A 25,457-nucleotide genomic window follows, 5' to 3' on the forward strand; every position below is an offset into this window, starting at 1 on the left:
AAAGATATACAAAAGCTATGCTACTTTGAATGTGGCTCAACTGATTGTAAGCCTTTAGCCCTCGGAAAGAAATAAAAGACTGGCGCCTGTTGTCCTCTTGCTAGAAAATGCTCACCTGTAAGAGGGAACTTGGAAGGAATGCTATGGTAGCCACACTTGTTGTGCTGAATCGAGCTGTGAGCTGATTTGATAATTTAGAGGAGTTGGGGAGCCCATAATAGATGTTTGTTATGTATGGAGTTGGAATCTAAGTCTTGGGAGTTTCAATGGAAGGCCGTCCTATAACAAACGAAAACACTCCTCAAAGCCACAGTGGCCACCATATGACCACCTATTCGTCATTGATTGCAGTCCACGAATTGCCACAATGTTGAGAAATGAGAGATCACTGCCAAACTCACTAGATATATTGTTTAACGCTCATTAATGGGGTGAAGGAGATTGGGAAAGTTCTGCTATCGGGAGGGGGGGGGACTTTCCAGGAGACTCACTGTAATAAGCGTAGTCTTTCCTCCACCTGCAAAGGCTTGTTCTATTGCTGGCATTTCTGGTGTGTTCAAAGCGGCATACATGGTGATTTTACATGTACATACATACGTGGAGGGAACTATCGCCATACCTGGCTGGAATTCGCCCAAGAGTGTTGCATTTAGCATTCCGAGCTTGCTGCCTTTTGGTGTCCTTGTTTAATTACAGATTAGACCCTACATTCAAATAGGCAGCACATGCACAGCTCTCCATTCTCGAGAATTTCCATTTTAGCCAGTGGTCTTTCTTTGAATTAAGACCCGAAATTATCTATCTTTGAAGCTAGATTATAGGCAGAAAGTGTGGTAGTTTTGATGAGGAATGAATGATTATGATCTTTGCTCTACCTGTGAAGGATGCCGAAATACATGGCGATGTCCCTGCCGCGTTTCGGGTCCAGGAACGTTCATAGACGTTATGCTTTTGAAGTCAACCAACATCTGGGCTTGCACCTCCCATCTTTGCACGCATCAAGTTTCCAGTTTACCAACAAGAAGCAAATACAACGTGAAGAAGACCGCTCTCAGGGGAATCGAAAGACCCAGCGACCTTGTCACTTGAATATTAAAGAAGCCATCAAGAACTGACGACACTCTAGACTGACGGACTTAGGTAGCAATCACTGTGTATACAAGTAGACGGCAAGGCTTTCTCTCCACTGGCTATTCTTGTTAGCAGCACGCTCGACGTGAGTATAATCAAAAGACCGGCGTCTCCTTTTCATAGACAGCCAAAGAAGCCATATATCTCCCATTTATCCTAAGGAACTCACCAGCACCCATCAGTACTGATGACGCAAATCTTGCTAATAGCACTTACTGAGTCTGCATGGCTAAAAAGAGTCGTACTGTCAAACGCTGTCTAGTATCCAAGATATAGAAGATATCTAAGGCCGGTCGGAAAAGATGCTGTGACGTTTACAACGCACCTCGGTGTGTTTCCCCTAATATTGCCAAACAGAACAACAGAGAATAGTTAATCTGAATTCTACATCTTTAGTGGATAAAATGATGCTATGATTGAGCGATAGATCCAACAAGGTATGAGAGGAACAAATTTTGATGCTGGTCTTGGTCTCGATAGTAATATTGGCTTGAAGATGATGTGGTCTGGTGTAGGGCTATCTGACTTATCCCATCAGCTACCCAGGTATCAGAATGGTCTTTCCCCAATGTGTCCCTCAGAACAAGCTGCCATTTCTTTTTTAATACTCTTTGTTGGTTCCGATTCGGTCATTTAGGACATCCAGCTCCAGGGCCGTTGTTGTCTAGTTGGCTAACGTTGGTTCGGCCCTCATAGAGCTGTAATCAAACTATAAATAGTATATTTTGATAGTGCGAGTTGCTTCCAATAGCGGCCCCACAGCGGACATGATCCCCACTGTATCGGCGGCCGGGCCAACGGAGCCCTCGTCCCTTTCTGTTTGATTATATAATAATTGCGAATGTGGGTCGTGATACATGCCGCCTTAATTCCAAGGCACTGATGTTGGTGTTAAGCCAGGCAATATAATTATCACGCTCTAAAGACATGGTATGATACCGTTTCTGTACAACGGTAAACCCATAATCAAGCCGACATGCACATTACGGTTGGTTCGGCCCAAGAATCTGTTGAAGAGTTTGAATGGGCGATACTTTTGAGCCGTGTACTGATGACCGAATCTGGCTGAATCTCTCCGATTCGGTTTGTGCATCCACAGCCTCTTAGCCGGTCATCTGCCATGCCTTGAGGTCTTGATTTGATTTGAATATATTTAACGTCTACTGGCATTGAGGTCTTGATCATGGACTGCACTTATAAACTGGGCAAGTGTAGAATGAAATTGCCTGATATCTCTGATATTAGGCTGAATTCACCAACAACGTTATCTTTGTACCACAGCAGCATCAATAGTTGAAGCTATTCATGCATTCTGAAGGCGAAATCTACACACACTGGCCAAAAGTTATTCGGAGGCTGGTATCCCCATCACAGAGACCGTATCCAATTAGACTATACCCACCCAACTATACTTCCAGGCGCCCCTTCTGATTTGAATCAGTAATTATTATATACGTAGTGCCGAAAAAGGCCCTCATCAACCACTCCTGAAAATCAACAAGCAATCAGAGCAGCCTCGAGAGAACGCCGTATTGCCACATTGTAATGACACCTCCTGTTAAAATTTCACCACCACTTGATAGAAAGGGCTCTCTAATAAATACCTTCTATACACTGTTATCTACAAGGCTCCCTCCCCTACGCCCCTCTATCTAAATACCTCTTGCGCTTTTGATACAAATGCATGTAATAAGGTTAAGCTCATCGCTGCTAATACTAGACAGGAACAAGGTGCTTTTAGGTCGGCGGCATAGACGCACTAGATGTCGAAATATCAAGAATAATAGAAGATCCAGACCACGGCCTGCATAGACACAAGCCCTATGGGCAGTACAAGTATTAGATAATAATCCTATCCGAGGGGGGGCCCCATAGGTGCACACTACAGGAGACAATACCTAATAGTCGTATTTTGCTTGATGGGTTTTTATATTTATTCATTTATCGAAGGAGACAAGGGCAATTTGGCCAGACCAATAATATTATGTTTTCTAGACCCACCAACTCTAGACTGAGAGGAGAGGTGCTGGCTGTACAGCAAAGCTTCATACACGGTGGTTCAAGTAACTTTCCTTGCTGACTCACCCATAACCGATAAGATAAGAGATAGCACAAGATACACTTAGTGCCACCCTCACGATGAGGGCAGTTGCTATCTATGTGATGACTATGAAAAAAAAAATCAAGGATAAGAATAAGAAAATCTCCTGTAAACTCCGTCCCTCCCTCTTCACCCCATCAGCACTACAAACCTCAAGCCATTAATAGTCAATCGCCACATACACCGTCTTCGTCGCCGCCATCACCGTCGTCATCTCGACTTCTTACTTCGTAAATTCAGCTTACATCATCCCTGCTTCATGCATTGTCTCCACTCTCTTCAGCCATTGACTCCAAGGAGGAGGGGAAATTCCTCACCAATCTTCATGACTCGACTCTAGGGTTGTAATAGGGTTGTAATGGCCTCATCTCCTCTTCAGATCAACTTTTCCACCTTGTGATTCAGAGCCCCTCCAAAAGAATTCCGTCTTTTTACTTGCTGCTCGTTTTTACCGTCTTGTGCTTCCATTTCAGGCCTTTAAACATTTCAATCCGTTCGGGTCCCGCCTATAATCAAGACACAAAACTTCTCCCAGGCCAAGAGCTTCTCATTCCCTTTGCCAAAACCTAACCCAAACCACCCAACGCCTAATCCAAAGCAACGCCTTAAATCGTCTTAGCTTCTTCAATATTGCCTCCTCACTTGTCTGCTGGCTCCGGCTTTGAAACCCCCCCCCCCCTTCTTCTTTCTTCCCTTTTTTGAGGTTTGTCAACTCCAAGTTCGTCTTCGTACAAATCCCGCAAAATTTTGACTTTAATTATCAGCAGCTAGAGGCGTTGCCCTTTATTCTTTTTATTCTCTCTCTGCTCTCCTTTTGGCTTGCTTTTGCATTCTTGGTTAAATCCCCTCTCCCCAAATTTGACATCAAATCTCGGAAGCTTGGACTCCAGACTAATCTGTCTGTTCTTGTCCTGCGCCTCTTTTCCCTTCTCTCAGTTTCCTTTTCGCTTTCTCTTCGCCCCCTTGGCCTTGCGTCTCCGCTCCGTGTCCCCTTCTTAGTGTTCTTTTTTATTTTTATTTTTACTTTTATTTTCCCTTTCGTTGAGCTTGTTGTCATTCACCTATATCAAATAATTGGCCTGCCCAAACGACCCGAAACCCACTCGAACTTCGAAAAAGAAAATACGTCGTATGCTGTCTGTCTTTCTCGCCCGACAATCCATAACTCACACCCAACTCTCACGTGCTCTCCGCAACTGCCGGCACCGCTGATTACTCTTCCCCCGAAACCCTAATAATGCCCGTGGGCAAAACCACAGATCGCACCCCCCGTTCCGGATCGTCGGCCTCTGCCAACGCATCTGCCAAGGGTGAGAAATCCAATTCTTCCTCAGCCTCGTCACCCATGCCAGCTGCTGGGCATCGCAATATCTCAAACTCCAACATGACTGCTAGCAATAGCCGAGGAGGAGGAAATAGCGGAAATGGCCACTCTGTGGCAGAAAGCGGTCAGTCCGGAACTAATAACCGTGGCGACGGGCCGCGCAGTCCTCCCAGTATGTAGCCAGCCAGCCAGATAGCCAGCTAGCTAGTGAGCCGGCTAGTTAGCTGGCTAGCTATCATCCAGAAGAAGCCCAGGAAGAAGATCCTTTCCTCACACAAAGGAAGAACTCCAAGAGTCCTATCAGCTAACAACCTTACGTCATCTCTCTCTTCACTTTTTTGCAGACACCTCTCATGTTCCGTGCAAGTTCTTTCGCCAAGGTGCTTGCCAGGCCGGGAATGCTTGCCCCTTTAGTCACGATATTGGAGCCGCTGCCGAGAATGTTTGCAAGTACTTTGCTAAGGTAAGAAAGAAAAGAATGAAGGAAGAAAGACTGCAAGCTAAGCAAATGGGAAACCATGTTGTCTCACAAAAGGAAGAGGGATCCAATTCTGCACATAAAACACATAAGCAACAAACGTTAAAACATGACATCTGTACACACAAACGGCCAACTAACCCATGTGTCTCTCTTCAATTTATAGGGAAACTGTAAATTCGGCCCCAAGTGCGCAAACATCCACGTACTGCCTGATGGTAGACGAGTCAACTATGGCAAACATGGCCTGACCCTTGGTAATCCTGCTCTGGCTATTGGCCGTCAGCACCACAACCCGACTGCATACAATCAGACAAGCACTGTTAGCGCCTTGACCTTTAGTCTTAATGGCGAGTTTAACAACCCAGATTTCTCCTATGAGGACTCTTCCTCTAACCAGCAGGGAGGAGCTGGAACTCCGGTCCAACAGACCCCGAACGTAAACACCGAAATCCCTGCTATTGATGTTCCCTACCCGACAGATGCTTTTAGCTCCCCACGCGAAGAGCCTGGCTCTGCACGTTTTGGGCTCGGCCTGTCGCCCATTGGAACCGGGTTCAATGTCCTCGATGCTCCTCTCCCCGCCTCCTTTGACTCTACTGGAGTCAGTAATGCTGCCCTCTTTCCTTCGGGTCCCTGGCCTGCTTCTGTGCCGTCAAAGTTTGGAATGGAGTCTCCGCTCCCCAGCTACGCATCTCCAGACCCTCGTGGCTCCGAGGCTCTGAAAATGCTGCATACCAGTGCTTTCGGCGGCGACAAGTACCTCTCGACATCTAATGTGATGATCGGTGGCAGCCCATCGGCTAATCTACTGGCTGTAGGCGAAGAACAGTTTGGAAGACGTACCTTGCACATGCACTCCGGCCGCTTTACTAAGCCTAAGGCACTGAGTTCTAGTGTTCCCAAGGGGCCTGTCACGGTTGATCGCGACTGGGATCCTGAATTCGCCTTCTTAGAGGAGGACTACGTGCCACAAAATCTGCAGGATCTCTTGACACCGGCCGAAAAGGCCCGCCGAGGCTCCTTAAGAGCCACCGATGCCGAAGAGCCAATTGGACTTTCGGGTAGCTACAAATACGGAAGCCCCATCTTGAGCGCCAGCCCTAGCCGTTGGGGGCTTCCTTTCCAGCGGCAGAAGGAGGAGGAGGAGGCTGCTGCTGCGGCTGCTGCGGCCCGTGCCAGCAGGGTGTCTGCATTTGGTGTGGTGGGGTCGCCCCTGCGAAACTCTAGCTTGGCATCTGATATGCGGACATCTGCCTTGAGCGCTGGTTTGGCTTCTAGCATGGGAGGTAAGCCCCTCAGCGGAAGCTTTACGAACAGCTTCAGCGGCGGTGGCGACGGATTCTCGATGCTCTCGCACCAGCTGAGACAGACAAGACTGAATGATGACACATCAAGATTGTCCGGTTCTCCGCTGGGCTCTAGTAGTTTTTCAGGCCTGCCTAGCCTTTCTGTTCCTTCCGCCCCGTCTGGGATTTCGGGTCTCATAGGTTTGACTGGCTCTCCGGGTCCATCCGGCCTGAAGGAACGTCACATCAACATCCCCACTGCCACAACACCGACGACGCGGCTCACGACAACAATTGATGAAGAGGACCCTTCCATGTTGTTTGATATGGAAGAGCATGAACACGATCACCAAAATCCGGCCGCCCATAAGAATGAAGGAAACAACGGCATTAATAACGAACACGCAGCGGCACTAGATGGCAAAAATGAGGAAAAGAATATTGCCGGAGCTGGGGTTCCAAAGCCAGCGACCACGACTGCAGGATTTAGTTACTCGGCAGCTCTCAAGTCAAAGGCAGCACCAGCTGTGCCTGTTGTGGTGAAGAAGTCTGCGGCGCCTAGCTCGTGAAGAAGATGCAAACCTGGATAGGTGGAGCAGAACAGAGCAACCTGTCAGGGCTCCTCTGCATCTATCCGTATCTCCTTTCCCCTTCTGCACATACACACACTCACAAAAGTGCAAACACTAGACCCCCTTCTCTCTCCCACGTATTGTTGCCTATTATCTGGGCTACCAAAAACAGGGCCGCTACCAAATCAATGCCCTCATATACAACCAACCAACCTTGCACCTGCCCAGAGTTCTTTTCCCTTTTCTTTCCCCCCCCCCCCCCCCCCCAAAAAAAAAATTACCAAAAGCTTGACGGAAAAAAAAAGAAGATCATTCAGCATTCAATTGTTATAAATATGTTAGCTGCGGATTTGTTTTTGTGCTGTTCCTTCCTTTCTATACTTGATTTTTACTTGTCCTAGACATTTCTTTCTTTAATTTTATTCATATAGGTGATTTTGAGACGCAACATAAAAAGACAAAGAACGGTGATAGTGTCAAGGATATCAACCATCGACACACACTAATAGAAAGATAAGCCACATAGTGAAAAAAAAAAATTCATGAATGAAAATATCAGAAATATTCTATAAAAAGGGCAAAGGAAATAATAAATAATAAATCACCCAAAAACTTGAACCCAAAGTATAATAAAACGAGAAACACGCAAACAACTCGTTGCTAAAAAGTAATAATAAGAAAAGACTCAGAGGAACTCACGCTTCATGCAAGCAACACTTTCTCTTTCTCCTCCCCTTTTTCTCTCGAGCTGCAACAACAATAATAAGAGCACCAGCGGCAGCCACCTGCCTTTAGAACACCCACGACACGTACTTGGCATAGAACTTGGCCATGCCAGTCGGGGGGTTAGCAGCCTCGTATGCCTCCTGCTGAGCCAGGAACTCCTCCTCTTCCTTGTCAATGATGTCCTTGCCGGTGTAGAAGTCAATCTGGTCGGAAGGAATGAACTTGCTCTTGGTGTACCAGCGGTGGCCGAAGAAACCAATAATGTAGATGGGAATACCAATGTAGCCGGTGATGAAGTTGATCTTATCAAATCCACCAATGAAGGCCGTGAAGTTCTTGGTAATGGCCACGACAATGCACAGGAACAGGGCGATGTACGAACCCCAGAGTCCAAATGGCGCCACATACGGCATTTGGTCGTCCGTGAGACCCTGGGCGACACGGCCCTTGACAAAGTAAATGTGGGTGATCAGGATCGAGATCCAGGTCAGTAGACCAAAGATGGTCACCAGGTTGACCAAGTAGTTAAAGATCTTCTTGGAGTCGTCGCTGACGTTCATGAAGGCCAAGCAAGCAATGAACGCACTGAGACCCAGCGCGTAGATTGGCACACCCGACTTGTCAGTACGCTTGAAGATAGCAGGGGCGTTTCCGTCCGAGGCCAGAGCATACAGCGTACGAGAGGCAATGTACAGATCCGAGTTGGAGGCTGAGAAGACAAACACCAGAATGCAGGCGTTGATGATGTCGGGCAGCACGTCAATGCCAGCCAGCTTGATAGCCACGACAAAAGGCGAGGCAGCAGCCGAGGACGACGACTTGTTGGCGAAGGCCAGCTCGGGCGAGTTGTAGGGGACCAGGCAGCCAATCAGCAGCACAGACAGGATGTAGAACACCACAATACGCCAGAAGGTCAGGCGAATGGCGCGGGGGATAGTGCGGCGGGGGTTTTGCGCCTCACCAACAGTCACACCGACCAGCTCAGTGCCAAGGTAGGCGAACACAGCGTTAATCATGGTAGACCAAAAGGCAACGAAGCGACCAGTGTTGCCGGGGATGTTCTTGTAAGTGGCAAAGGCACCCGGGTCATCCCAGTAGCGGAAGCCCTTGCGGTCGTGGTCAGGTCCACCGCCGAGCATAAGGATGAAGGACATCATGATCAGTGAGAGAATGGTGATAACCTTGAAGGAAGACAGCCAGAACTCGAATTCACCGAAGAAGCGGATACCAAAGTAGTTGATGCAGACAATGACCACGAGGAAGATAGCGATGAAGACACCAGGGTTGACCTTATCACGGTCGACCCAGTACTGGATAACTAAGGACGCAGCAGTCAACTGGTTGGGAGTGACGATGATGTATCTATAAGCAACTTGGTTAGCGAGGATGCTTCTTGGTAGTGCGAGGGCTTTTTTTTTCTTGTCTTGGCTTGGCTTGGCTCTTGTGCTTCTTTCTCTTGGAGGGAAAGGGCTACCCAAGAGAAAAAGCTTATTCGGTTGTCAATGCATAACCTTAATTGAAGGGATGTACCCCCAACAAGAAGACAGAGCACCAAAAAAGGAAAGAAAAAAGGCAACAACCGAATCAAGATGTCCCCTCTTTGGGATGAGAAGACTAAAAAAAAAAAATCAAGACGGGAAACTACCCGGTTTTCTGCATCTCAGGCCCTAAACCCAGGACGGCAAGGAAGCCAGCAGGCAACTGCCGAAAGAGATGACAAAAAAAAAAAAGGAAAAAGAAAAAAGAAAAAAGAATACTCACTTGAACCAGTAGCACCAACCAAGAGCAAAACCAAGAGACGGATGACAGAAACGAGACGCATAACCAGTGAAACCAGCAGACATGGGTAGCCAAGCGGCCATTTCACCCAGGCCGCACATGACAGTGTAGACCAACACACCCATCATCGAGTATGAGATGAAGATAGAACCGGGGCCAGCGGTAGCCAGCGAACGACCGGTTCCGATAATCAGACCCGTTCCAACGGCACCACCGATGGCAATCATAGTAATGTGGCGGGCCTTCAGGCCACGCTCCAGTTTAGTGTCATCGCTAGTCTCGAGACCACGGATGTTGGAGGTCTGCGTCTTTTCGCCGCTGATGGACGGCGCTTGCGCCGCGGAGGTGTGAATTTCACCCATGATAATCTGTAGTTATGTTTTGTCTTGCTTGTTTGGTGAAATAAAGAAGACAAGAAGAAGAAAAACGGGACGTCAGGAGTGTGGATGACCTGAAGAGAGTTTAAGTAAATTCTCTCCCAGCAAATAAAAGAAAAGGAATTAAAGAAGAAAAGAATAAAAAAAGAAGGAAGCCAGACTCCAAGGTTTTTCTACCAGGCCCAAGAAAAGAGAGAGGAAGAGAAGGGATGTTGAAGAACAACCACGAGAAAGGGATGAAGCAATAAAGAATAATCAAGCAAGACACAATAATGCTGAGCCCGGGGAACGGGTGTCTCTTTATAGGCGGGCTTCGTCGCCCTCATCGTCTCTACCTTGTCTAATTGCTTAGCCCTTGTTTTTAGTCTCGTTTGCCCGGATCTGTCTATCTCTGGGCTTGTTGTGGCCTGGTGTAGTGCCAAGACCGTGCAGCTACAGATATGGACTGGGTCTTTGACCAATCTAAGATTGTCTCCCATGCCAGCACAAGGCTCCGCCCGCTGTTCCTCTTGCTCCATGGATGGAGATGGGGTGGGCTCTTTTACTGGCGCTGTTTCCTGCCCTCTCTACCTTCTCTGCTGGCTACAGTTACGGTCTTCTCTTTTTCTGGTGGCTCTTGCCTTTTTTTTCTTGAAATCCCCCTTCGCACATCCTTTATTCAACTCTCCACATGTGCAAGCAAGGCCCGGGGTAAACGTATCATTTTCTTTTCTTGCGCACCCAGCTTTGGGGCTTGTCTGCCTGTGTTGCTTCCTGATATCCTTTTTGGAGACGATGGGATCTTTGCTATTCTCTTTGCCTGCCGAATTTTCTCCATGCAAGTATGCAGTACTCTGTTACATAATGATGGCAAAAAGACATGAAGCAAATAAAGGAATAAAATAAACAAAACGAAAATCATGGCCGAACGGAGGCAATATGGAAGCATACGAACTTCTCTTCACCATTAAGCAGTATGCATATCACACACCACAAGCCAGCTTCGCCCCCAGGCCCCTTCCTCTCGTTCTCTCTCTCTCTCTCTCTCTCTCTCTCTCTCACTCACTCTACGTTTCTTTTCGTTCTCTTCCTTGCCTTCCAGGCCCCTTCTTGATCTTCTTCTCTCAAGTAATACCCCAAAGTAAAAAAATAAGCAGCCTTCTAGATAATGTCAAAGTCTCGCTTCTACGGGACTTAATCCTAGCGCTTGAGTCAAAAAGCTCACAAAGCTCTTACACACCAGCAAATACAGATAGATAGGATAGCCCACAAGAAAAAATAAAATAACAAAATATAATAAAAAGAGCAGGCAACAACAGCCCAGAGATAAGAGACCGCCATTGACGTGGATTTTCTGGCGTGTGCACTGATAGGATAGGCCAACTTTTGCAAAACGAAGAAAGCAAGGACAGGGCTAGCCAAGGATGGAGCAAGTGCTCGTACCCTGGCCATCTTGACTTATCATGTCTGAGGGGCGGCCCTGTGAGAAAAGTGGGAAGGACGAATGAGAAGAGTAAGAATGCCTTGCTAGCGAACCCAAAGGGGCAAGAAGAATCGTCGCAAACATCATGCTTTGTTGTGTGGCCCTCTACGTGGCCAGCATCTTTTTTTTATTTTTTTAGCCATATCGATTATCTTCTTTATCATAGACTATTTTCCTTTATACAATACATAATATGCCTCTGCGAAAGGCAAAACAAGCCGGTCGGTCGCCTTATGAGTGCTATTGCAAAATTAGGGTTTAATATTTTCTTTTTATCTATTTTCTAGAAAGCCGGCATAAAAGCAACAAAGAGGAAGGTTATAGAACACGCTTGTCCATACAACGCTATAGACAAACTAGTGCTAGTGCTCTAGATGGGAAAGGAGAAGCGTTATCGCCGTCGTGTCTATTAGCTCTTTCCCTTCTTGTATGCCAAGTACACTAAAAAAGATCGCCTTTTGAAGTTCTATGAAGCAGTTGCCCTAAGTATGTGTTAGGATTTAGTCTTGGTTTCGAGTCTTGTGGTACTTGCCCTAATCTAATCTAACATCCATCTTAACCATCCCTTTCTCCTCTCTCACATCATTATCGCCTACTCAAATGTCTTTAGCATCCAAGAATGCCTTGGACAAACAAAAAAAAATGGCTGTGACTGAATATACGGTATGCAAAAAGGTACTTTTACTCCTGCAACAACCATGCAATGCAACGAGAAAAGTACATGCTCTATGCTACGCATGCAAGTTCGGGGATGTTTCAAAAACAAAAAAAAAAAAAACAAAAAAAGGGAAGATAAAGGAATATAAAGTTTCCCTCTTCAGGTACGGTACTCGTCCTTGTCCATAAGCCTTGTCCTTGTCCACCACTACCAAGACTTGCTAACAAAGACAAGAGCGGCTTCCTGCCTGTCTCGACAAGGGAGCCTGCCATCCATTTTTATTGATACAGGGCTTTTTTAGCCCGCGCCCGTAACGGCTAATCGCAGAATGCCGGCGGATGAGGGAAAGCCCCCACCCATGCTGATAACGATACGATATACAGCAATACTATAATACCAGTTAGCAGACGAACCAGGAAGCTAGGAAAACCACAGCATAATATCATACCGTACATGTTATTTAAATACTGGGGAATTTCTTCAGGACTCCTCTTGGTTTGCTTCAGCTTTATTGCCGCTGCAAAAAAAAAAAGAAAAAAAAAAAAAAAAAAGAACCAGGACTTGATGAGGAAAGAAGCCCCCATAGTGCTATATTTCATGTGTATGTATGTATATACGTAGTATCTATATGTCTCTTTCTGCAGCCACCGCCGCAGCACACGACTTAACTGCTACTCTGTATCTATACTCCCCTCCCCTTTCTCTCCACCTTCATTTTCTCATCCGCTCTATCTTCTCTCTATTCAACATCGTACTAATATCCAATCACATTCACGCTTTTAGCCTAAATATTTCTAGTCACAGCCAAGAGCGTCCAACACACAAAGTCCGAACACAAGCTTGATGTCGCCATCCTCACATTTCTCTTTGCCCCGCCTTCTAGTAACTCCACACTTTCCTTCCCCCCCCTCCTCATATTCTATCCTGTTCTACACATGCAGCTCTTCCTCTTCCCCCGCCCTCCCCTCCCTTCCCCTCCTTATTATCCTCTTGTTCCAAGTAGCCACCATGATTTGCGTGCTTTTCAGCAAGCCCGACCTATAACACCCCTCATCTCATCCATTGTTGCCAAGCCCCAGCCAGTTGCCCCCATCTTTACAGGCTTTGCCTGTTGTTTGTATGTGCTACTTTTTCTTAATTACTTTTTTTGCAGCTTAAAACTGGGTGACATCACCAGGGTTTTTTTGTTCGTTTTTGCCGTTTATCCGCCAAACATGTCTCTAGTTGCTGCACTCCTATTTGCCTTGTTTCCATTTACATGTCTGGATGGCTGGAGCTGCAGGTTGCAAGACAATATCCAAAACCAAGCAATGTTCAAACCAATGATCTGTAGTACTTTGACCTTTTACCCTATTTAATAACCCTACCACTAGACACCATATCAGGGCCTAATCTGCCTGATAGCCGGCTCCGGATCTGCTAGATAGTTAAATTCCCGTTGCGCTAATCAAGGTTGCACGTATATGTTAGCCTGCAAGCTTATTCTAGTCTAGTCCCCCCTCCCCTGTGAACAGACTGACTTGATCATAGAAACCACAACATGAAAGTCGTCGTCATGTCTTTGTTCTCAGGTAACTAAGGATTTCTATTTTGCCAAGACAATAGGGGTTTATTTTCAATATTGGTCGACTTTATCCCGCTATCTAATCAGGTCATTTTTCTTTTTCCACTCAAGACAGTTTTAGAATGCATAAATGTTAAAGTAAGCTGGTCGTTCTGACGATTCTAGTTTCCCGCGGCATCATGGATTCAACACCTCCAAGTTCATGGGCGCTTCCTTGTTTCTCCTTCTCCTTCTCCTCCACCCTCTATTATTATTTTCTGCCTCGTGCTCTCTCTTCTGTGCTGCGTTTTTCATGTCAACGTCAGTATCGCACAGCACGGCACAGCAGCACAGCTCAGCTTCGCTTGAATTAATAGTACCGTATTTTTTTAAGACGCGGGCCTGTGCAGCCCCTGTTCATAGATAAGATCTGGTGGGCCCTGCAGTGACGTCGTTGGTGGTTGTGTTGCCAGCAAAAATTGGCTTTTTGCGACCCCCATCTCTCGATAATACGTTCATTTTTTCTTCATTTTTTTTTTCGCAAGGCTTGATGGGCTGCCCTCACGGGCCAGCTCAACAACGTGGTGGTTTGTTTGTTTACTGGCCTCGGCTCTGTTGTTCTTTATAATAGCATGTGCATCCAGACTTTGTTATCAGCGCGAAACAAAGCTTTTGACTGTGCTTATATGTCCTTTCTATAGTCGAAAGGACTTCTTATTTACTCGGTGCACGTTATGTGTGTGGTTAATGAGTGCATCGACTAATGTTAAATGAAGCTGTTATCTGTTATCGCCTACCACATGTATGCTTACATACATATGTGGACATAACAACATATATCGCAGATAAGGAACAGTATGAGCTATGCACTTGCTTAGTTGGCCTCCATTTTCATTGCTTGCTGTTCTTGTTCTTGATGATATCGAGTCCTGCTAACAAGTTCTGGGGCAGTTACGCAGAATGAATGCATGCCAAATCCTATTTTTGTCACTGCCTTCCTTCTTTTGCTCGTTATTGCTTTGCTGTACTTTATCCATAATGTACTTGTCACTTTTCGAGTCTCCTAGTTCCTTCCTCTTCCTATAGATCGGGGTCTTTTTTTTTCCGCCTTTTTTGCTTTTTTATTCCCTCTTGTCAAGGTCTCGCTAGCCAAAGGAACGCTCCAGGAACACCCCAAGGATTTATAATGCCCGCTAGTCTGTAATCGAGTCGGAGATTGCGCTTCCACCCCTGGTCAGGCAACGTCGCTCTTGTTTCTCACTCTGCTCTTTATCTTCTCCCTCCGTTGTTCTGTCTCGTGTCTTTCCTGTATTGCTTCCTTTTTGTTGTCTCTATTTGGCCAATGCTTATTAGGACCCCCTTGCCCCACAAAAGATAACCAAAGAAAACAACCGACCTGCCTTGTGGTTTTGGCCCCGTCGCTGTTGTCTTATTTTGTCAAGCCTTTGTCATGGTATGGTGTCACTAGGCGTAGCCCTACACATGTTTGTGTTTCGACTCTCGGGCGAGAAATTTTCATACTCATCTTCTTTGCTGACCATATTCTCATGATGCTCGTTGAATATTGGGATTAGACCCTATCTGCGTGAATAAATATTTTGTACAATGTTCCTTCATTGCCTAGTTTGAGTAGAGCTAATGGATTCCTCCAGATATACTTGTAGTATTATGGTATTTTTTCGTCTCCACGGAACTACCCAGCAACTCCGCAATTCTCGTAGGCTCGTTATTCCAAGCTTGTTCTTTTTTTCCATGCATCCAACTATCTCCTGATACTTCGATTCTGCCGTACTCGTACTCTATGTAGTACCTGTAGCCACATGACGCATGCGATGCAGTGCATACATCAACCCTCTCCATCCAGATACCTACCCCCCAGTTCATGCAATGCACGGCGAAAACATCTCCAAAGGTCTAGTTCCAGTTCCAGCCCAATCTTGAAGTGGCCCTCGCCTCTTCCCCCCCCCACTTCCCCTCCAACTACGATCCTTAACAATGGCAGAATATTGTATTCTATATATTCCCCATATTGAACGATTGGCAAGGCGTGGGAGAACGCTGATTTACTGCCTTATCTTGACCGTCAACGACGTTAAGAGCACTGGCCTTAGACCGGTCAGGCCTGCCAGGTCCGCCTGCACCACCTTGGGCTGTGGGCTGTAGGGGAAAATAGAAGAAATAGAAGAATAGAAGCATGTCGCGCGGGCTTTGTTTCCTGCCGTTGCTTAGTTCGTCTGCTGTTATCCATTGATATTGATTACTTGCTTGATTCCCTTGCTAGTTATTTCTGGTCCAAGCTATACCCACCAATTCCCTTTCTCCCCTTTATGCCTTTAGGCCTTTTTTTTTTTCTTTTGAACGACCAAGTCCCTTCCCACTTCCTGCTCTTATTCTCATTTTTATGGCCGCTTCTATTCTTCTACTGGCGTCTAGCTTGGCCGTAAACTTGCTGATGTTGCTGGCCCTTGCGTCCTTCTGTGCGTGTTCTTTGCCAAATGTTTGCCTGTTCTCAGCTTTCTAAGATCTCCTCGTGCCCCGTCCATCAATGGTCCAAGCCTTCTGTTATTGGCCCAAGCCACTGTTCTTCCCTTTCCATTGCCTCTCCATTCCTGGCTTTCTTGCTCCCCTCGGTGTTTGTTGTCTCCCATCTAAACTTGGGGCCGACCGTCTCTTTTTTCCCCTTCTCTCTCGTATGTCCCCCTCATCCCTTGACTTCCCTCCATTCCTCCTTTCGCCCAGGGTGCAGACAAGCCCGTCCCTATGGGGTACTATAGTATCTATCATACCCGCGGAGAACTAGCCAGTAACAAGAGGTTCCCCAGACTTTAGTTTAGACTCACAGATTGTTGGATGGCAGATCTACACCTGTACTTGTAGATTTACTAAGGCTTTCTTTTTGTCGTTGTCTCTTCCTATTCGGTGGAGTTATCGGAAGTGAGAAGAGAAACCAATAGGTCAAATCTTTAGTCATGGTATTGGCGTCGATGCATTTTTCTCTCCACCTAAAAACTATTGAACTTGGTCCCTCCTCCACCGCTATCGGACTTCAAGTTAAAGGAGAACAAAAAAAAGGAAAAGAGCCTTGTTTTTCCCGACTTAGGGCAAGTCCGGCTGGCCTCGGCATTATTGTTGGATCTAGCTTACTAAATGGGAGGGCCATCGTCAAGCCCGAAAGAGCCGAAAATAAAGGTCAAGAAACAACACTAGTGACGCTAAACTTATAGGGTTAGCTTATGTAGGTTGAAGTTGCTAGGGTTGATATATAACAGGGTTACACGAATAGTCACTTGCTTTTGGGGTTGTACAAAAACAGTTCTGGCGGGGCTTAGTCATATGAGACCTGATTTTTGGACCTCAATCGGTGATTGGATCCAGATACGATGCCATCGACAACGGAGCGAGCAAGCCTCAACAAAAAGAAAAACCAGGGAAAAATAGTGGAAAAAAATCACATCATATTTGCAGACAGTACACAAGCAATGACCTGGATCAAACGATATTGTACAAAGTGGTTGGGGTGAGGGGGGGTGTTGCTAGAGATATGAGAAAGGAAGAGAATTTTGGTGAGGCGATATGATGAAGGGAACAAAAGAGAAGATGAGGACCATGACAAAAACAAATAAAAAAGAAACAAGACCACTGCCGCCACAGGGCGGATCATAGAGAAAAGCATAAGGGGAGGACATTATGACATAGCGTGGTGTTTAGTTAGTCCGATAATCGCTATCGATGTCACTGGATGGGTGAGAGCCTAGCTTATTTATTTGGCATCGGGGTGCTGGACAATGTAGTCGACAGCCTTGTCAACTGAGCCAGGGAAATGAGTAATGCAGTTAGCATATGCCAGGCCAGATTGAGCTGGATTAGAGTCTGAAGCTGTTAAAGACTACTTACCGGAGTGAATGCTGTCGGCCTCCTTGTCGGGGATCTCAATGCTGAACTCCTACAATGGGTTAGTCTAAATCGCTAAGAATGAAGATACGCCTTGATGGCAAAATAGATGATGCTCACCTCCTCGATAGCCATAACAACCTCAACGGTATCTAAGCTGTCCAGGCCCAGGTCGTTGGCGAAATGGGCAGTAGGCTTAATCTACGTGAGGGAGATGGAGGGTTAGCTTTCGTCTCTTGGTCTGAATAGCCACAGCTCAAGACCGAAGCTGGGATAAGGCCAAGGTCAAGAGTGGATCAACACCAAATTTAAACCTAGGACCTGTTGTATAATAGCGGTTTAACATACATGCTCAGGGTTGGAGACCTGAAGATACAAAAAAGTTAGCACTTGTATATCAACCTCGCGAAAAAAAAACGAAAAAACAAAACGCACCTTGTCAAAGCCCTGCAGAAGTGACATAATACGACCCTCGACCTCCTCCTTTCCCAGGCCAGCAGCAGCTGAGTAGCTACGGATAGCAATAGGAGCCACACGAACGGGGGTAGCCAGAAGCGCCCGGGGAGCAACAGCAATGGCGGGGCGCACAGCAACGCGGGAAGCGGCGAAAAGAGCGGAACGGAACATTTTCGTTGTCTTTGGGATTCGCAAGGAAGAGAGCAAGAAGAGTAGGGCCGGACAGTAGCGGAAGAAGGAAGACTCTGAGTTCGGGTCTTGGTCTGGAAGGAGGCCCGGGGCCGAGGTGATGAGTATCAGCAATTATTCTATCAATTGGGATAAGAGCGCGATGGGAGAGAGAAAGGCAACGCCTGTGATGATGCTGAATATGACCCCAAAAAACCACAGCGGTGGATTTAAAGCCAATGCTAGTTGTTGTGTTGGTATATAGTCTAGGCCAACCCCTCTTTATAGCATCACAGACAGAGCTCCAAGCTGGCCTTCCAGTCCCGTCCCAAGCATAACATTGTGAGCAGCAAAATAAGGCTAGACAGACGAAGAGAAAAAAGGCACAGAATCACTCACAACTTGGAAGTTAGGGACGTTCAAATGAAGCAATTCAAAGCGTCACAAGAGCAAAACATACATAAATTCGAGAATTTTGCGGAAGGAATTTTTCCTTCTTTTTTATCCGTTTTGATGAAGTGAAGCGAAGGGCTAAAGAGAGCATCCCCATTGGGTGGCCTTGCGAGATAGATCACGTGACTTTGCGGCTTTGTCAGCAGCGAGAACAACTATATCTAACATCTAAGAGATGTACGATAAGTACCTAGACGAACACACATCTATGTAGTAAAACATACAAGATAAGAAAGCAACTCTAGAACGCAATTCTCACCGCATTTTGCCTCCTTTTGCTTTTCCGCTCTGCTTCTCAGAGCTAGGATAGCTTTATGTCATCTCCCTCTCTCTCACTTCTAAGAACGTCCTAAGCTGAGTAAAATACTATATTTATTTTCAACATACAACGATAATTTCGAGGGCCTACGTCTCAGTGCAATCTTCTAGTGGCTCCGTTTGTAGTGTTTATTTCTCTGTAGTAACTGACCCAAATTAAAATTGGATCTTTGCTGTGGGCATATTGACCAGACAGGGTGAATGACGAAGCATGGATGGACAGAGAAGCACACATATCGCTAATCAACCAGCCAATCGTATTCTCCGTCTTTCTTTCTCCCTCTCCGTCCTGTTAATTTTGCGAGCATACCACTGCTTCTTACGCTCAGCGATACGGGGCATCTGCGCGGATGGCCGCCGCCAGCTCCGGCTCCCACTTGTCGCCATTGGCCAATAGCTTTTCCTTGTTATACAGCAGCTCCTCACGTGTCTCCGTAGCATACTCGGCATTAGGGCCCTCAACAATTGCATCTACCGGGCATGACTCTTGGCAGAAACCACAGTAGATACACTTGGTCATGTCGATATCGTAGCGTGTGGTGCGACGTGAACCGTCAGCCCGCTCCTCAGCCTCGATCGTGATGGCCTGAGCCGGGCATGCTGCCTCGCATAGTTTGCAGGCAATGCAGCGTTCCTCGCCTGTAGGGTAGCGGCGCAGTGCGTGCTCACCGCGGAAGCGGGGAGAGATAGGGCCCTTCTCGAATGGATAATAAATTGTGTACCTATAAACAGAAAGGACAGAGCCGGGTTAGCCTGACTGACGTATCGGAAGATAAAATGTAAAATCTAGTGAGAGGACTTACGGCGGCCGGAAAAACTGCTCCATCAGAATGTACATGCCGCGTGCCATTTCCGTCAACAAAAAGAACTTTCCCATCTTGTCCAGCGTCGACGTCGGGTCCTGATCCCATGTGCGCTTCGGCTTTATGCGGAAACGCGAGATGGGTGTACCTGCTGGTGTAGCATAGGTCCGTAAGCTAGTCATGGCAGCCGTGACGGAGGTTGCAGCAGTGACTGGGACATAGGTGCTGATAGGCAGACCCGAGCGCGCCGATAGGCCACGGGCAGTACCCAGGACAGTTTGTCTAGCAAGCATGTCGGTTATGCAGCTGTTGTACGCAGTTGTCGGGGAGGCAATTGGGCCTTCGGTTTGACGAGGTGGCCTCTATATACGGGCTCTTCTTTTATGACCGGAACAATGCACGTTGCAGCGGAGAAGTCAGAGAGGGGCCCTGAGGAAATTAACTCTCAGGCCTATCTTTTTGTCAAGCAAATGTGCCAAGTCACTCGGGAAATGTCGTGAAATAAAGACAGGAGGCTGCAGAGCAGATAGCACAGTAAGAAATTGGTGTCAATTGATTCGCGTTTGGAATTGAAACGGCTGTGGGCGTCTGACTTTGGCCAGGCTCGGGTTTGATTCCCCAGGTTTTCGTGATGGAAGCTACATCGACTAATTACCCAGCCGAAAGAATAGCGGGACGCTGATTGGTTGGGCAGGCGAGGACAATGTGATCACGTGAAAATACAAAATTTTGTCTCTGTGTATAACCCTACCTAACCCCCACTGTTTTATTCATGATAGCTTGCTTGTCAAGTTGATGTTGTGCGGCATTATCATTATTACACACTGCACGATAAAGTAGAGTTGACCTAAATTGTGGCACGCGCTTCCGATTGCGTGCCTGCTACTTTAATCCCACGTTTGCTCTCGTGCCTTCTGCAACCTGCAGTTTGTACGCATGTACGTCGTAAACTTTACCCTCCATAGACTTTGTAGCATCCATCAGTGTGTGATCTCCCACGATCTCCACCAGATTCCCACGTTGGCCGCTACCACCAAGTCAACCATGTCCTTACCGCCTTCAAAAATAATCAGCTTTCCCATTTTTGCATGGTCGCCATGGCGCCCGCCACCAGCCTTTTCCTTGCCTAGCCAGTTTGGCGTTTCCTTGGCGATGGGAAAATGACTGCGGTTCTCGCCTGGCGGCGTGCCAAATAGACTCATCCCAGGAAGATTGAAGCGGAGTTCGCTAACTGGGATCTCACGAAATCGCTTCTTCTCTTCCTTTTCGGGACTGCCAAAACCAGAGGCCATAGAGTTGCGCGAATGTGAATGTGAGCGGGAACGCGCTCGACTTTGCTGGATAGGCACGGCATGGTAGCATACAAGACTTGTGCCGGCCTTGCCCGTGCGAAAGAAGCACCGGGTATCCCAGGGCGTCATAAAAGTATAACCATCCTTTTTAAGCCCTGGGCCAGCAGTGAGATTAACGCTAGTGTCTTCGTCGCTGCTAGAGTTACGGGAGTATCCGTGACTATGCCCGTTACAGCTGCTTTCACTCTTTTTGCCACGCGAGTGCTGCAGTAAGCGTTTGGCCCAGCTCTTCTCGTAGCTCATATCAACGTCGCGAACAAGCATGGGCAGGTTGGTGCGGTCGGCGCGCTGATGGAACACCTGACTGGGGGTGTCGGCAAAGGGTGTATAGCCTGGGTTATCTAGAATGATGCGCAGTGGCGGGATAGTGGTTGTGGTAGAAGCACCGAGGCTCTTACGACGAATTTCCTTGGTTGTAGGGGCCAAAGGCGCAGATACCAGGTGTGCCACCGGCCACGTCTGTGAGGTTGAGTGATGCCACCGCACGAGGCGTAGCGACATTCCCATGGGCTGTGGAAGCGTCACAGTGCCGTTGATATTAGTGTTGATAGCTGGCAGCATGGAGTTACGTGGTGAGACAGAAGGCGACGGGGTATTTCGTGGGGTGGGATACCCATGCGCAGAAAGGTAGACATTGGATGATGAGGGGCAGCCGCTGGACTTGGGGCGCGCTGAGGAAATATGAAGGCGGGCAGAGGATCGAAGCGGCGGACTTTCAGACTGTAGTAGAGGCGGCGAGCTAGGCATACTGTTGCGGGACGACCCGCCAGTACAAATTTGAGATGGAGTGTTGCTGGCGGCGCCACGTCGACGGGCACCAGCTTCCATGATCTCCCTTAAATACGGGCTCACGGGCGGACGGGCGTCGGTTTCAAGATCAGGTTTCTTGGTGGCAAGAGGGCTATCTAGGGCGGAGAGTGCTGATAGCCGGCGCGTCTCTAGATCAGGCGGGACAGGTTTCCGCCTGATACCTGTGACGATGGGTGGTGGCGGAAGCTGGTTAGGAGACGGAGCCGTAGCTATGACGGAGTTCCAGGATGGTGCTGGTGACTTGGGGACATGGCCGGCAGACTGAGAAGTTTGGCGAAAGATGGGGTGTTCCTGTAGCGGGGGTGGTGGTAGGAAGTCGGATTTCGCAGGTGAGTCTTTGGGGTCTTGGGTGCTGGATGGCCGTGTGCTTGCTGGTGAGTCGACATCTATGGGAGAGGTGGCAGCAAGGAATGGTTCTGTCGGATCTAGTTGCTGTACAAAGTACAGTGAGTTTTCCACATCTGTGCGGGTGACGCTGTTGTGACCGGGCTTGAGGTTGGAAAGGATGATGTCTGTAAGGAGATGTGTTAGTGTTGATGGGTAGCGGTGTTACGAGAGACAGGAGGAAGGAGCCGGACAAGCAAAAACTCACTGTTAGAGCCAGCAACACGGGCGATGTACAAAACTAGCGGATATAGCGACTCGTTTGGTTGTTCAGGCCCCTGCTTGAGGGCGGTCTCTAGTAAAATCGGCGGGTTCTGGGCTGTTTCGTGGAAGGGGAGGATAGAGCGGGTGACGACTGCTCCATTAACGACTTCAGCGCCAGGAAATATCTTCATACGGCGTTCATCGAATGGGTCTGGGGGAGACATTGCGAGGGACAAGGGTGAAGCAAAGGGGAAAGAGGGGTGGAGATGGAGAATATGGGATGAGGCCGAGGGGATGAGATGGGAGTAAGAAGATGGGACGAGAATGAGAATGAAAGCAAGAGATGGAAGGGCTAAAGAGTACGTATGTAAGTCCAAGTCCAGGGAGCTATAAAAGGAGAAGGAGAAGCTGCATGGCACGAGAAGGGGATACCAAAGAGAGACAAAGGCTTTATTCTGTGGTATTCTGATATGGTTGGTTTCCCTTTTTTTTCTTGTCTCTATTTTAGCTATACAGCTGTTGAAGAAGAAAAAGCTGCCGCCTACTAGAGGCTATAGCGGCGAGGGCCCTACCCAAGCAACAGGGAAACCAAGCTTAAAGCTCAAGTGACTGGCGATCAACGTGGCGCAGCTCTGGGGGCTTAATGCTAGATTAGATGCCTAAGTGTAATAGAGGGCTGAGAGGCTGAAAGAGAGACAATTGTGCCTACAACGTGGAGAAGAAGAAGTAGAAGAAAGAAGAACAAGAAGAACAAGGAGAAGAACAAGAGGAGAGAAAGAACAAGAATAAACAAAAAGACGTGCATTTATATGCACGTTGATGGCGTGGCATTGTCTCGTCCTTTTGTTCTTTTTTGTTTCTTGGGTAGTGCTTCTTCTGTCTTCCATCTTTAGGCCTTTAATATTACGGATTTTCCCTTTGTTTAGGCGCCCTACCCTGCTCACCTGTTTCCATCTGCGTCTACATAGCTTTAGAGGTGCATAAGATGTGAAATTTGAAGCCACCAGGGCAAACAAGATGGGAGTGGCAGCTACTAAGGAGTTGAGCTTTGGTGTGGCAAGCGAACGGAACAGATTAGAGACGGGACGGGACGACAACGAAGAATTGTCGATAAAGAGGGATGCCAACGCAAAAGTCAAAACAACACAGACCAACTTTAGGCTACTAGGGCGGAGAGTGTTTTTTATCTTATTTGACTATTTGACTATTTGACTATTTTACTATTTTACTATTTTACTATTTTACTATTCTATTATTCTATTTGTTGTTTTTCTCTTTTCTTCATTCCTTAGCTATTCTCGTCTGTATTACTACGACAACCCGGGTACCTGCATCCTCAGAACAAGGCACAAAACAAACAAATGCTAAGGAATAGGAAAAAATGGAAACCACTTCATTTTGTCTTCTGTGCTTCTCACTTTCGTCTCTTGATTTCTTACCTGTTTTACGCTGACACTACATGACGTTCTCGCAAAGCAACGTTCAAGTACCTAGATATTCGCTGTCTCGTGCATTCTCCACTTTTTATCATATCCTTATCTAACCCTTACCATATCATACTCTCCTCCGTTTTCGGCTTTTGTGGGTCCCTCAGCAACGGGACGTATTGTGTCCCACTTTAAATATGAACGATACTGGCCTTGACGACGTCAAAGCAGCAATAGTGATGACTTGACTGCAATTGGGTGACTATAACTAGGAGTTCGTGTTCCTAGTATATCTAGTCTCTTTTTCTCGGCCACCTCTAGCCTAGCAGCTCTGCGTGTAGCTCTCCTCTCTCACAATGTCTACTAGTGGCGCTGCCCCTACGGCTCCTGTCGCCGACCAAAAGAAACGCCCCAGTGCTCTTCGCTCTGTTCTTGCTGGAGCTACAGCCGGAGCTATTGAAATCTGTGAGTTGAAAATGTTTATATTGCACTGTATCACAGCGCATTTAATTCTAATGCTAACCGCATCTCTTGACGCCGCTCTAGCTATTACGTACCCCGCCGAATGTACGTGACCCTGCTACTTTTCTGCCTTGCTGCTCTGCTCTCTGCTTTTTTTACCCTTACGCTCGCCGGTCACTGACCCTTATTCCGCCGCAAATATGTAGTCGCCAAGACTCGAACCCAGCTCAATAGACGTCTAGCAGATGGACAAAAGCTGCCGTGGCCTCCGTTTGGTGCCCAGTGGTATGCTGGCTGCACGACATTGATCATTGGCAATAGCGCTAAGGCAGGAATTCGTACGTCTCCTATGCTTCCGCCGTATTGGTTAATCGTCGGGGCTTTTAGTTTGTGCTAATGATATATTGCCCACTAGGATTCGTCGCCTTTGACCAGTTCAAGAGCTTATTGGCAGATGAGAATGGCAAGCTGAGTGGACCACGCACTGTGATTGCAGGCTTCGGAGCTGGCGTTACCGAGTCGCTGTTGGCAGTGACACCAACGGAAAGCATCAAGACAACGCTGTAAGTGACCCCGCGATCGAGTGCTCTAACCTTTTCTTTCCGCCCATCTTGTGATCCAGCTGTTACACCTCATCCTTTGTGTATCGGTTGATAACCGTAACACTAGCCCTCTCGCTAACATATAAACTCCTGCCTTTTAGTATTGATGACCGCAAACGTGCACAGCCGCGTATGAGTGGTTTTCTCAGCGCCGTGCCGATCATTGCCCGTGAGCGCGGTATCCGCGGTTTCTTTGCCGGCTTTGTGCCTACAACCGCTCGCCAGGCCGCTAACAGTGCTGTCCGCTTCACAGCCTACACCTCTCTCAAGCAGCTGGCCGAGTCGTACACGGCACCCGGCGAGAAACTCGGCGCTGTCGGCACGTTTGCCATGGGCGGTCTGGCAGGCTTGATTACGGTGTTCGCGACGCAGCCCCTGGACACCATCAAAACAAGGATGCAGAGCATTGAGGCTAAGGCCATGTACGGCAACTCAATACGTTGTGCCACATTAATCTTCAAGCATGAGGGTCTATTAACGTTTTGGAGCGGTGCCATGCCGCGATTGGCACGGCTAGTGATGAGCGGAGGTATTGTTTTTACAATGTACGAGAAGGCAATGGATCTGATGAACAAAATCGATCCTGAGATGAAGTATCTGTAGAGATATGTATAAAAAAAAGGCGAGAAGAAAGGGAGGGTGGGCACTACGAATAAAGACAATAGAAGGGAGAGTGTGTGCGTTTGG

The 25,457-nt window shown here is 47.5% G+C and overlaps 6 protein-coding genes across 6 annotated transcripts; 2 read left to right on the plus strand and 4 right to left on the minus strand.

Annotated features, from left to right (window-relative positions):
• Nucleotides 1–4,469: 4,469 nt before the first annotated feature.
• On the plus strand, nucleotides 4,470–6,892 carry HOO65_060661 (Protein cps3; the record flags this gene model as incomplete). The annotated part of the gene is made up of 4 exons (XM_071003709.1): nucleotides 4,470–4,728; nucleotides 4,800–4,850; nucleotides 4,901–5,019; nucleotides 5,201–6,892. The coding sequence occupies 4 exons, from the start codon at nucleotides 4,470–4,472 to the stop codon at nucleotides 6,890–6,892; spliced, it is 2,121 nt and encodes a 706-aa protein (XP_070858011.1).
• A 794-nt stretch (nucleotides 6,893–7,686) lies between these two features.
• Nucleotides 7,687–9,762, minus strand: HOO65_060662 (Dicarboxylic amino acid permease; the record flags this gene model as incomplete). Its single annotated transcript, XM_071003761.1, has 2 exons — nucleotides 7,687–8,983; nucleotides 9,383–9,762. 2 exons carry the CDS (start codon nucleotides 9,760–9,762, stop codon nucleotides 7,687–7,689), a joined length of 1,677 nt encoding a protein of 558 aa, XP_070858012.1.
• A 7,438-nt stretch (nucleotides 9,763–17,200) lies between these two features.
• HOO65_060663 (acyl carrier protein) lies at nucleotides 17,201–17,958 on the minus strand (the record flags this gene model as incomplete). Its single annotated transcript, XM_071004047.1, has 5 exons — nucleotides 17,201–17,247; nucleotides 17,335–17,383; nucleotides 17,452–17,532; nucleotides 17,680–17,697; nucleotides 17,767–17,958. 5 exons carry the CDS (start codon nucleotides 17,956–17,958, stop codon nucleotides 17,201–17,203), a joined length of 387 nt encoding a protein of 128 aa, XP_070858013.1.
• A 1,093-nt stretch (nucleotides 17,959–19,051) lies between these two features.
• HOO65_060664 (NADH-quinone oxidoreductase) lies at nucleotides 19,052–19,822 on the minus strand (the record flags this gene model as incomplete). The annotated part of the gene is made up of 2 exons (XM_071004041.1): nucleotides 19,052–19,448; nucleotides 19,530–19,822. The coding sequence occupies 2 exons, from the start codon at nucleotides 19,820–19,822 to the stop codon at nucleotides 19,052–19,054; spliced, it is 690 nt and encodes a 229-aa protein (XP_070858014.1).
• Nucleotides 19,823–20,509: 687 nt separating this feature from the next.
• HOO65_060665 (uncharacterized protein) lies at nucleotides 20,510–22,503 on the minus strand (the record flags this gene model as incomplete). The annotated part of the gene is made up of 2 exons (XM_071003779.1): nucleotides 20,510–22,203; nucleotides 22,284–22,503. 2 exons carry the CDS (start codon nucleotides 22,501–22,503, stop codon nucleotides 20,510–20,512), a joined length of 1,914 nt encoding a protein of 637 aa, XP_070858015.1.
• Nucleotides 22,504–24,062: 1,559 nt separating this feature from the next.
• Nucleotides 24,063–25,373, plus strand: HOO65_060666 (putative mitochondrial carrier C19G12.05; the record flags this gene model as incomplete). The annotated part of the gene is made up of 5 exons (XM_071003912.1): nucleotides 24,063–24,171; nucleotides 24,253–24,273; nucleotides 24,375–24,506; nucleotides 24,584–24,731; nucleotides 24,872–25,373. The coding sequence occupies 5 exons, from the start codon at nucleotides 24,063–24,065 to the stop codon at nucleotides 25,371–25,373; spliced, it is 912 nt and encodes a 303-aa protein (XP_070858016.1).
• Nucleotides 25,374–25,457: the final 84 nt, after the last annotated feature.

The sequence above is a fragment of the Ceratocystis lukuohia genome (assembly GCF_044167205.1).
Source record: "Ceratocystis lukuohia strain C4212 chromosome Unknown Supercontig6_pilon, whole genome shotgun sequence".
Lineage (NCBI taxonomy): Eukaryota > Fungi > Ascomycota > Sordariomycetes > Microascales > Ceratocystidaceae > Ceratocystis > Ceratocystis lukuohia.